The sequence below is a fragment of the Venturia canescens genome, chromosome 7 (genome assembly GCF_019457755.1).
Source record: "Venturia canescens isolate UGA chromosome 7, ASM1945775v1, whole genome shotgun sequence".
Classification (NCBI taxonomy): Eukaryota; Metazoa; Arthropoda; class Insecta; order Hymenoptera; family Ichneumonidae; genus Venturia; species Venturia canescens.
The window spans coordinates 3,954,169-3,966,787 of record NC_057427.1 but is presented as its reverse complement, the minus strand read 5'-3'; the positions used below and the strand labels follow the sequence as shown (position 1 = coordinate 3,966,787).

General features: G+C 42.8%; 1 protein-coding gene across 6 annotated transcripts in view; it reads right to left on the bottom strand.

Moving 5' to 3' along the window:
• Dys (Dystrophin) overlaps positions 1-12,619 on the bottom strand; it is a 237,339-nt gene that overhangs the window by 169,600 nt on the left and 55,120 nt on the right. For all 6 annotated transcript variants that reach the window (XM_043424677.1, XM_043424673.1, XM_043424678.1 and 3 more), the window contains one exon: positions 8,271-8,376. In XM_043424677.1, the coding sequence (XP_043280612.1) occupies positions 8,271-8,376 (106 nt within the window). The remainder of the gene's footprint in view (positions 1-8,270; positions 8,377-12,619) is intronic.

Here is a 12,619-nt window from a genome sequence, read left to right as displayed (position 1 = left end):
ACGCCTCGTGTAATTCGTGGGCGCAAATTCAGTGCGGTTTAAGGGAAAATACGAAACTATGTAATTTTTCGTATAGCACAGAGAAACGACTGCTATGTTATCTCCTAAATTTTCATCAAATCACTTTATTATTTACCATGTTTTTCATCAAAATTCGCTCGGTCTTCATATTTTTTGATATAGTACAGCGCGTTATTTACTATGAACCGTGGCAACGGTTCCCCAAACTTTTGCTTTATTTGACATACTCTGTAGCGATTATTATTATAATATCGATGTGCTCCGACGTTACTACAAAAACATAGTAATTTTTGCTATTAAAATCTCATCGCCGTGTGTCATCATTTTTTGCCTAAATTTCTTCGCTGTGTACAATTTGGAGGTCGTAATTATTTTCTGCAACGAAAATTCCAATTTTTTTTCATTTTCGTGTATTTCTCTTGCCTGCGAACCTCCAAAAACCCGAAAAAATTGCGAGATTCCATATTTTTAGGGAGTTTGAAAAAAAACGCTGCTAAGAAAGAAGAATATCAGTTCAACGTCCTGTAAATATAGAATTCCGCAATTTTTTCGGGTTTTTGTAGATTCGTATGGAAGCAAAATTTATGAAAGTCGAAAAATTTGGAATTTTTGTTGCACACAATAATTACGATCTCCACATTGTGCGCAGCTGAGATCAGACTTGACGCATAAGCCACGTACAAATGAGTATTTGCGACACAAAAAAAATGTTTTCGTACTCTCGAAATATCCTTGAAACTGTGCCGAAAAGTTCGCTATACCTCAAGTGATTTCCGTCCCGCCCAAAAACGTTGCCGAGAACAGTAAATTTTTCGAGCTTCCAAAGCAGAAGCCCCGCTCAAAATTTCATTGTAAAATAAAAGTATTCCGCATCGTCGTACCGAGAATTATCAAAAATACAATCCCTCCAATGTCATTGGTTCTTGTTAACTAAAAAAAGAGTGCTTTTTCATCGAGACGAAAAGGTGCATCGACACAGAAATCGCCGCATAGGCATTGCGAGCTCCGAGTATTTCGGAATCGCCGAAGCGCGTAGAGTGCCCAAAATACATCACCGAAGCTCCGTACCTTGATGGAGGCCCCCAGGACGAATCGACATTCCGGCAGCGGCGAGGCTCGACCGGGACATACCCGGTGAACCACCGGGGTGGTGGTGCGTTCCAATGTTAGAACCGATAGGACCAACCTGGACACCGACGAGACCAGTTGGGCCAAGAGGATTGACGAAACCGTGGCTGATTCCGGAGTGCTGAATCGAACGGCTCGGTTGCACCATTCCAGGCAATGGAATACCGCGTGGTATTTGGACCTCGTGAGAAACGCTCGCTTGATGTTGCTGGTGTTGGCTACTCGACAAGATCGGACTATCTCCGTCGACGGCGTGGATCGAGCTTCGGCGGCTTTGCGACATCGCATCCAAGTGGGACGGCGACCGTTGGGTTGTTTTTCGTGAGGCAGGACCCCCTGGCACCGAGACGATTCGAGTTGATCGATTGACGGAGGGATTAAAAATTCTACGAATATTGAGACCGTTAACTGGTGCAGGGAGGGCTGAGGCCCCTGCGGATTGTCATTCAATTTTATCCTCCGGTGATGTTCGTGGTTAATGGAACATTATAGACGAGCCGAGTGTGTCTCCGGTGAACTCGGTCTTGGGAATACTCTTCGCGTCTTAATGGAGCAAACTCCGGAGTCGAGCCTCGTTATCGGAAGCTCGAGTGTTGCCGGCCCGGATAGCCTCGAAACGATTCTACGAACAATTAGATCAGTCGTAGCCGTCTTGGGAGCACCTCGATGGCTGTTCGTAGCCCATGAAACCTCGGAGTGCTCTCGACGACGTTGCAACGCTCGTAGAAACGTTAGATTTTGAGTTCCTCACTCTGTAACTGCAGACCATTCCGCACAATCCATTCGCATGATCGTGTGTCGCACGTCAACTAGCTGCAAATAGTCGAATTTCTCTAATACGATTCTCCAGGGTTTTCGAGACGCCCGGTATCGTCGATACGTGCAATCGAGTCAAGATCCCGCCGTCAAAGCGTGTCGATATCAAGTTGGGACTCGCTGTGCGCCGAGTCGGGCTTGATTGACGAGCAGAGCTCAATGGCACTCGGGGATTCGATTCAATTCAAGATTGTTGGTACGTCACAACGCTGGAATGTCTGGGGCTCGGTGAGCTCGCCTGGACCACTTCGCAATTCCGATTTTGCCGATGATTCCGAGCAAGAGTGTCGTCTCATATTTGGTGAGCACGGAGGATGTTCGGATACCGAAAATCTTCCAAGAGTCCACGTGCTACGGACACGAATCCGAAAAGCCCAATCCTCTAAAATCGTTTCCACTCTGCGTGGGTTCGTCCCGTTAACTGCCTTTGGATTATCTCGACTCGATTGGATTATCGGTTCTCGCAGTCCAGCCAGATAATGTTCTCGTATCCTGAGAGTAAAATCAGTGCCACTGAGACGATATCAAAGTTTGAAATTCTTCGTGCGTCGAAAGTAGAAACTCTTTCGAGGCTCCCTCTCAAATCGTGCGCTTCAGGTACCGAGCAGATTTACAAAGGGCTAAATTCCATCGAGTCGGAGTGGATTGGCTTCAGAAAAATGCTTCTGTATTACGAGTAACGTAATTTGGATCAAGCAGGTGGCTATCGACCGTCCCAATTACAAGAATTCATAACAAGCTCGCGCTCAAAAGCTCCCTGGCGATCGAATGAGCCTGAATGAAAAAATTTCAAGGATGATCGACAAGTTGCTTTGAAGTCGGATACCCCGATGGGAGCAATCCCACTAAGCAAACAGGGCAAATTGTGCGACAAATATTGTCGTCGAGAGTCGTGCACAGAGGGCTTTGAGGAACGGTGAATAAATTCGTGCACCCCGACGGGACATTATCTCATCGCGAAAAAGTCTCAACGAGATGACTCACTCACTGGAAAAATCGCACTAAATATTTCTCAAAAATAAACCATTCGAAAGATAAGGCTTTGGCGTTTGTCTTAATCACATTAATAGAAAACAACTTGACGAGAAAATTCGTCGTTGAAATAATTGTATAAGGATGATACGTTTTATCTGCGACGTTATTCTCGTACGATATGTTGCATATTCACAGCTAAGTTTTCCGTGGCCGATCGTTGGATCCCCGAATACCAGTTTCCTTCGAAATCCTCCACCGTTATAAAGCGTTAAAAAAGTAGCACTCGCGCTCGCCCAGCTTCCAAGTATTTCATATAAAAAAAGCAGTGATCGTTTAAAAAGCGTTTGTCCTCGTACGAAAAGGTGTGAAAGTAAACGCGAGAGAGGAGCGAAGCGCGAGTTCGTATTCTAAATCGCGTTGTGCGACAGGGAGCGGCCGTGCGAACACTGGAACTCACGCCGGCACCTTCGACGCCGGGGGGTTGTCAGTGCCGCCGCTTCTACCGCCATCGGCGCACCCTCATCCGTACACCACCCCACCGCAATGCCCAACAGTTCGACCACCCTCTCAGCCACTATCTACCACACGCCGAGGCCTCGTACACGTTCAGGTGTAGCCAGCACGCTCGTGCTGGAACGGAACACGCGGCTCTCTCTTTCTCTCGCGTCTCGTCCCTTCGATCTTCTCTCTTGCCCTCTCTCCAGCTCGCTCTTTCTACTCCCCTTATTATGAAGGTGTGTGCACACATATCATCCGCGACGACGTTTGCCGCCACCGTTCTCCCCCCACATACATTTATCTCTTGAATGGTATGTGTTCACTTGCAACCCCTCAGTCACCGGCGCAGGGTGCAACCAGGTAGTGTGGATACGTTATAGTACGAGAGTCGCTTCTGGGCTTGCTACTATAGAAGCGACTAGAAGTGCGGCTGTCGTTTCGGGCAAAATGCTGGCCTTTATTTCCGCACGTGTACAGCCTGTTTTACAACAAGGAACCCCCCCAACGCGGGTGAATATGTTTTGGTCCTTCTGTAAACTTGCAACAAAGTTGTACGATTGAAGCTCGTTCGCGTCCGACGAGAGCTCCAGCTTTCGAAATAGCTTATCGAGTGGCTTTCTCTTTGAAAGCGAGGGGCGTGGGAAAACGCACGGGGGCTACGGAGCCCGATGGAATGAGGGAAATTCTGCCGTATCAAAGCCACCGTTGAACTCGTTATTCTTAGGTACGGGCTGCTTGACATTTTTTTTAGGGGTTCAAATTCCCGGGAAAAATCCTCACAGCGAAATACTTCGAGTCTACTCCTGTCCAGGTTTATTCAAAAGTAGTCAAAACATCGTCACCGCGGGCTGAGAGGCTGTGCGAAGATCCTTTTGAAACAATGATTTCCCATTAAGTAAATACTCGGCTTTTCGCTCGCCGCGCTTTGGCAAACTTCTGTTCAATCATCGATCTTTCGTTGACCCGCAGCTCAACTCTTCGACAATGAAACTTGGTTTTTGGGCTGTCATAGGTATCCATGCACGTTGTTTTCACACAAATTTCCCTCGCAACGAAAGATACTTGCGAAGCATCACTTTCGTGTGTCTCCGCGTTGCTCTTCGTCGTTCATTTGTTCAAGGGGAATTTCGTTTTTCGGTTTGACTCAACTCGATTTAACTTTGGCCCATGTGCACGCGTACACGAGCATGCGCTTAAGCAAAGTTTTAAGTTCGTAGAACAAACGGTTCGCGGTGAGTGTCGAGCTCCTCGAGTCTGCGTACGGAAACGCGGCGCATAGGAACTTACGAAGATCTTTGATCGCGTATAAGGACTTTGTAATTAGAAGGTAGTCGAAGAGGGCGTGTCAGAGTTCTTTAACGAGAGTCGCTTCAAGTTCTTAGACGGAAATTCAGCCTGGAATGTAACGGACGCGGATAGCTACACCAGTTGGAGGAAGTTTCTCGTGATCCAAGAGACTCTCGGTCCGGCCTCGGAGCAAGTATATCGGATCCTACCTTTCGAGTGTACCCGCTGACTCATATTTTCCTCTAATGAAACGATTCGGAGTCGCGCACCGAAAATCCAATAAGGTTCCAGCGAACTGCAGAAGCTCCAAGTCACTTGACAGCTTCTTGGAAATAAACTTTCCGCGAGCTTTAAGTTGTTACTGACTTTGACGCACCATCTTAGCAAATGTGGAGGAAAAAAGTGGGAAAAAAATCGCTTGGAAGGAGAAAAAAAAATTAATTGCATTGGTTGATCTGTGTTAAGGAAGCTCTGGAGTTTATCGCTGCTCTGGGAATTGAATACGCGATAATTGTGAAATTTTATTTATAACGCAATTAAATTCATGCCACCCCCCGCATACATCTTCGTTTTTCCTCAACGCCTGCTCTTCGTTTATTAAAAAACTCGAACTCACTCGTAACGGTGTCTTCTCTCGTGCAAACGTACCGTTGCAAAACGTACAAAACGTTCGACTTATTTCGATTGCACAAATCCTCGTTCAGCCCCCTGTCGCTCCGGAAAAATTGCGAGTGGAAATCGACTACGTGTCGCGAATATAAATTTCTGAGCCATTTATTCCGAAATAAGCGTTCTTTCATACCCGTTTTTTCTCGCTCGCATAAAGTTGATAAGTTTTTGTTCAAAATCGATATGAAGATTGCTCAAATGATTTTTCGAGCACTCCAAAAGTTTTTCCTTATTGTCATAATGTTTATCACAACAAATATCGATCACGAATCTCTGTGCAGAGATAAAATATAAAAGTGCTCGCGGTTACTCATGCAGCAAAAGAAAGTTTTGGCCCCAAAGTTCATTAGATATCGCGAAACAAGCCATTAGCGTCGAAAAACTTGGTGGACAGGCCCGGCATAAAACAGAGGAGCCAGTTAATTGTACTCTCTTATGTCCAACTCGCGCCTTAAGTGCGTGTAATTTGGATGATATTCCATAAAATATGACTCTCGTATACTCGACCCTACCGACTTGGGTGCTTCGGCTCGTGGCGCTCGTAGATCTTTCGTAATTGCAAAGTCCTTACTCCGTGGGGTTGACTCGCTTTGGGAAATCCGTACGAAAGTTTTCGTAATCATTGTAATCGGGATTTTCTCTCATTTATTTACTTTGCTTCGTTCAATTGTGATTTTTATTACGGACTGCGGGCATAAACAAATTGCGTTTTTAATCGATCCTACATGTTAAATATTCTCACGTACGTGCAGATGCGAAAGGAAGATCCTGCCACGTCAGTTGGCAGCTCCAACGACGAATATGACTCTCACACTTGTTTTTAGCTTTTAAAGCAATCTGAGTCGGTTTCCGCGCCACATAAAACACCGAGCGTTCCGGCTATGGGAAAAAGTTGCTCGACCCTATCAAACTTCCGAGAGTGTCAAGCTGTTTTCTCGCGGCTAGACTACTCCGGTCTTGACCTAGCAATTATAAAGCTGTTCTTAGAAGAGGCTCTCGTACTTTTCACCGACTCGACAATGTCATTCCTTTTCGACGTCTACGTTCTTCCTTGGCTATACTTTGAACCCTCGTTTTTAAAATAGTTAAGCTGTGACGATAGAGCTTTCTTCGGTCTTATTCAATTTTCACATCGAGCTTCAATATTAAATTTGTTTGAGCGAGTTTTTTTTCACTCCGGACAGTAGAAAATTTTGGAAGTTGCTTCCAATTCATGATACGAAAAAAAGACTCGAAAACCTTCAAGTTCGAGTATTTGAAAGTGCGGAAGGGGCCTGGCAAGCTCCTCTTTTCAATCAAAAGAAAATATGAGATTATCTCAAGCCACTTCTGCGGTGGGTTTCCCAGTTCGAAAGGGTCGTAGGTCACCCGGTATACGGAACGTATTACGGAGTCCAATCTGTATTACGATAAAAAGTCTTTTTTTTCTCGATTAAGTGCAGGGGGGAGATAAATAGGGCACCGAAAGTGCTCTCGGTAAAATGCTGATCCTCGAAATATTTAGGGAATATCGAAGGTAGCTGGTACACTTGGTTATCTACTCCACATCTTTTTATATCGTTTTGCACTGAAAAGCGAAAAATCTGAAGGAAGGAAAATAAGATCCGAGGTCCCGGCCGACCTATTACTGGATCTGGAAAAACATGATTTTTTTCTGATCCACCCTCGCAATCGAGATTCTATTTTTTTTCGTCTCGTATTAGTGGAAAGCACGTTATTGATTGCAACTCGATATATTAATATTCGAACGTTGTTGTAAGAACTTAAAAATGATGTGAAATTTGAAAAAATGTCAAAATAAAAAACTGGCCCAAAAAAATGTGAATCGAAACGTAATTTTGTATAGTTTGGCCAGTGTGTGGTGGGGGAACGAATGGCGCACCATGAATTCGAGTGATTTTTCGTCACCGGGTGTGTTTATCGATCCCGGTGGTACCTGCTAGCACGTCCACTAGATGCTTACGAACTTTACGTTCACAAACGCCGGGTTTAAGCACCCTAATCAAAACACCAAATTTCCACGGTTCTAATCTAGGATGATAGACGTTGTCAAACTACGAGATTATTGCTGCGGGTACGTATCGTCTAATACTTGAATCTTTAAACACGATTATCCCAGAATCGTTTTTTTTTTCGAAAAATACCTCTTCGGTGGAGACGATTAATAAAAAACTATTAATCCGATCCATACCGAATTTGTGCCACTTATTTATTTAATTTGATAATTAGAGCCTGGACGAAGGATTTCGTATTTTGTTGGAAAAAAATGTGACAAAAAACCGCAAATTTAGCACCTCAAAAAATGAATTTTTCGTTAAAACTGTCGCCATTTTTAAAAAATCACATTTACGAATCCTTCGTCCAGGCCCGAGCTATTATTCTACTAAATAAGTGGTACAAAATTTGGTATCGATCGAATTAATAGTTTTTCAGTTATCATGTCCACCGCAAGTGATGCTCAAGAAAGGTGCTGCTGGAATACAGCTGGAGTTGCGCCATTTTGAGAAATTTTTCGACGAAAAAAATTATACAAGTTCACGAACATATATGTGCTGATGAACGTCGTTCACAGTTTTTCAATAAACACTTATTTTCTTGTCGAAAACAAAAAAGAGAAAATCACGTTTTTTCGCCCGCTGCAAGTGTATTGAGGCCTCGAACTCAAAAACTTTGAGACGCTCCTGTTGAGTATTTTGATTAAAAAATCTCAAAAACTTGAAATTTCAATCGGCGAATCAAAATCATTTTTTTTCTTCTCTAGTCAGTTCCAATAAAAAAAGTTTGCTATCAAGTTAGCGTTCGACTCGGAGTCGAAACGCTGTGGCGTCGCTATTCCGTGTTTATATTGTGTTCATCATAATTATGGTCGAACTCACCTTTGCCATGGAGTTGCTGCCGGTTTGTATCAGCTCTGAGATTCTCCGCCGTGTGCACGAGCTCGTCCAATTGCGGCTTCTTCTGCTCCAATTCACGCAACACATTCTGAAAGCATTGAATATACCCGCATGTATTCGCGTGAAAATGTATATTGAACAAATATCACTGTTCTCTGTTATAAATTTTAACGAATTGCACTGGTTCATTTTGTCTTCCCAAATGAAAACACTCAACGGATCGTTATTTTCAAAACCCTGATTGGTCTTCCCTTTCTCCGGTGCTTTTCGCAGTGATCCGGGCTGCATTGTTCTCGTTGAAATATCAGCTTCGATTTGCAACAAGTTGCAAAGCTGAATTTGATCGCATTATCTGATACGAATATAGTAGAACAGAACGTTACGGTGGTCTCGACATTATCTCAGCATTACAGTGCATTTTCAATCGACAATAATTCCATATCATTAATTCAATACGTTCCAATGAACTTCCAAGAGATCTCGAACTCGAAATCCAATTATATAAGATTCTGGGTAAACTCGTTCGGTGATAAGAACGTGTGTGCTGCTAATTCAGACATTAAATTCCCTTTAACGTCGCCTTTGAAGCCGATAACGTGTCCTGATGAAAGTTAATACAAACTGGCCCTAAGTATAATTACGAAAACGTCCCACGTAATTTTCTTCCGGTGGCCATCACTCCTTGAATGCAACGAAAAAAGCCTGCAATTTCTCGCAACGAAGTTTAACACGACGAGAATTAACTACTCGGGCTTATCACCATCCCTTAGCTGTGCGAGCCTGGAACTTGGCTAGCTACTCCCTGCCCAATCGTGGTTATGGGTTTCCCAACTACTCTGTCTGCCTAACACTCTGGGGGAGGAGGCGTAATCGCGACTCGTACATCAGCACAGCAGAACAAGTAGCATGTCTTTCTTACTCCATCGAATTGTGAAAATCTTTGAGGTTTTTTCTGCCGGTAAAAAATACGTTCGTGAAAAATTCCATCCTCAATAATAATAATTATCGTTCGTGAGCTAATGAGAAAATGTGAAAGTAAAATTTTGGGCAGATTTTTCAGAAAAGTGACTCAACCAAAGAGTTGTCATTTCTTAGTTTCGAATCGTGGACGGATTCAATTTTGTTTTACTTCAGAAAGTTTGACCTTATTTCTTTGCAGAACCTGAGAATTTCTTCGGGTTCTCTTCAGGGGACCTTAAATATCGTGGTCTGTTGTAATTGAAGGATATTTGAGTCGCAACGCGAAGCAAATAGACTGAGGTTGAAAAAACATTTGCACAGCAAATTCGATAATTGTAAGAGGAAAAGGACAATGCACCTAAATTGACGGAGTCCCGTTCTCTTGGATTTTCTGTCAAAGAACGTCATACCGTAAAATCAAGAAATTCTTTCTAGCCGAGTATATTTTCGATCTAATTAAAAAGCGACTAATTGCAAAAGTAAACGAGGAAAGCCGCAACTTCGTATCCCCGGAGCCTTCAAAGAATTAAGTAGGAAGTAAAAGTGCACGGGGCGAGAGAAAACGTGCCACGTTGCACTAGCTACTCTCAAGATAAATCATTCGTTCCGAATTCCCGTCTGTCTCTTCAAGCCCAGGCAGCTTTGCCAACTATGAGATATTCTTCTATGTAAGCGACGAGATACCGTCCAAATTATGCTCGTGAAAAATATCATTTATTATTCGAAGCTGCTGCTTTCACCGCACTTTAACATGACACATTATCAATATATTATATAAAGTGCAATTTTCATTATTCACAAACTACCGTATCACAGCTATTTTCATACACATTTACCGACCCCTCGTATATTCTAAGAATTGAACATTTCAACAAAATTCTAACCAAAAAGATTAACAACGAGAAAGAAGCAAAGCCAAGAGAGTTCATTCCATTAACAAATTTTCCTCGTTCGAAACATAAAATCTATGAATTATAAAAATACCAAATGAAAAAAATTCATTTTTTTTTACTTCAATTTTGCTTTATTAATATCGGGTTCTTTTGAAATGCCAAAATACCAAATTTTTATGGGCGTTTTAAGAAAACCGAGCGTTATTGATAAAAAGACATAAAAACGCGAGGATTAAAAGAGTCATGGGGACGTTAAGGGATGCTGAAAATAACTTCCCAGGCTTGAAAAGACGGAAGACGCTGAAACGGTCCTCCCACTTTTGGGAGGTTTGCATGCGATATCTCATCTTCGTGTCGAGCCACGAGCAGCCGCCCATACCAAGAGAAGAATTCGCGTCCTCGATCGAGGGATGGTGTCTCCAGAAGGCTTCCGCACAGCGACAGAGCCTCAAAGGATCAGCCTGTATAGTCTCGAGTACAGTCAGTGACTACAATTTTTCTCGTTCACTTACGTCGAAGCGAAGCTGCAGAGTGCCGGTGTACTGGGAGCTCGTTGTCGCAGTCGAAGAGCTCGATCCTCTCGGCTCTTTCTTCGCTTCCATTTTCGATTATACGCTCTTATCACGTGACTCTTCAAAGATGACGAGGAAATATAGGAGCAACGAGAACGCACACTTTCGCGGATCGAAAAACATAAATTTCTTTTGATCTTTTTATTATGAGGCAGGTTAAAAAGACCTGAAAAATATTGCACCGGGAACGAGACTCATAACGATGCTTCTGCCACGACTATTTTATCTTTGCTATTTAAATGACTGTCGTGCTTATTAAAATGCATGGTCCTGAGAAAAAATAAGAGGAATCGATAAACCGATTGTACGGGAGAAAAGAGATAAATAATGTAAAAAGAATCAATAAAAATAACGAACGATTCACTAATTTCCGGTCGAGTCGGAGTCTGGAAATAAAAGGTAATTCGAACAATCGATTTTTCTCGTGCCTTCCAAAGTACCGGGGAATTCGTAATGAATTTTGATTTATTAAACAATCGAGTACTCCGTTAAGAGTCCCAATACAAACAACTCTTCTACCACAAATTCACTACTCTGTAACAGCCAAAATGTCCTTCCCAAACAATTTTCATCCATAACTTTCGTATTTCGTTCTCTTTGCTTTTTTCATACGTTCGCCGGCATTGCAGTAACACCGGTTCATCAACTGATGGCACAAAAATATCCGAGCTTTCGTTCAAACTATCCTTCTTCCTGTTTTACTATTTTTCTTCATATTTTTCATGCAGATGTACCGGACATTTAGCGTTGAAATAAACCGATAGAAAACTAGAAATTCATCATTCGAAAGTGGAGATATCTGCACGTAGAATTCTGAAGATTTCCTCAAGGAAATTTTTCATCGAGATTTCCCACCCAAATTGGAGCTCCACAAAACGTCGTATTTCATTGAAAATTTCCAGCCTCCCCTCAGAGAGATTTATCGAATACCCAACATTAATAAATTGAAGAATTCTGTGCAAAGAACAACCCTTCGAGTGTGCACTTATTCTCCTCGTCAAAGCTGCACCGTATTTTCATTTGATCGATACGAATACGAGACTTTCTTGAAGTAGATTCTTTGGAAAATTCTCCAATGAGTACTACAAGTGTCGCTATTCCGCAATTCTGCTCTCGCGGTTCTCGCGTATCGATTTTCCTTTGCTCTCTACGGAGTCTACCGGCGCGTCGTCGAGTTTATAGTGAATACTGTTACGGTATAGATATCACAGTCGAATATCGTACGACGGTTTTCATTGATGCTCGACCACATGCAAGTTCGCCGGGTACTCCTCGCAGCTGTATTTGTACACAGTCTTTTGGATTATCCGACCGATACAAATAACCGATTGAACATTCGTCAGAATCCTTCGAATCATTAAATGTTGGGACGCATTAGAAAAGAGGAGCGGAAAAAAGATTTGAAACGTGGACAGTCGTTTTGGTTGGACGTTACCAAACGAAATTTTCACAATGAAATTATTATTATTCTTGTTGGGCTCTTCGCGAAGCTCGACTCGTGCCCGTTAATCTTGTGCGCACACGTGGAGAGCTCGGATTCAAACGGGCATGCAGGGACGACAAATTTAAGACAAATTGGATTTCGTTAGATCAAACTCGCTGTAGTGAAACAAGCGGGTTGGTACGAGAAACAAAATGAAGTTTTAATTAGAAGCAAATTCAGCTGAGATTGACTTTGATGCGTAATTCGTTTGGAATAATATTTTCGCAGTAGAATTTCACGCGGAAAAGCATAAATATTTGAGTTATCTCTTGACATTTAGCAAACTTTTTCCCAGCATGAAAACTCAACTGCAACTTTCATATTGCTTTTCTCTCCTTCGAACTTTCACATAAAGCGTGTTTTGCAGTTGTAACGTTGGGGGGATCGTGCTGGTGGATTATTAAGGCACGTTAACCAGTCTCG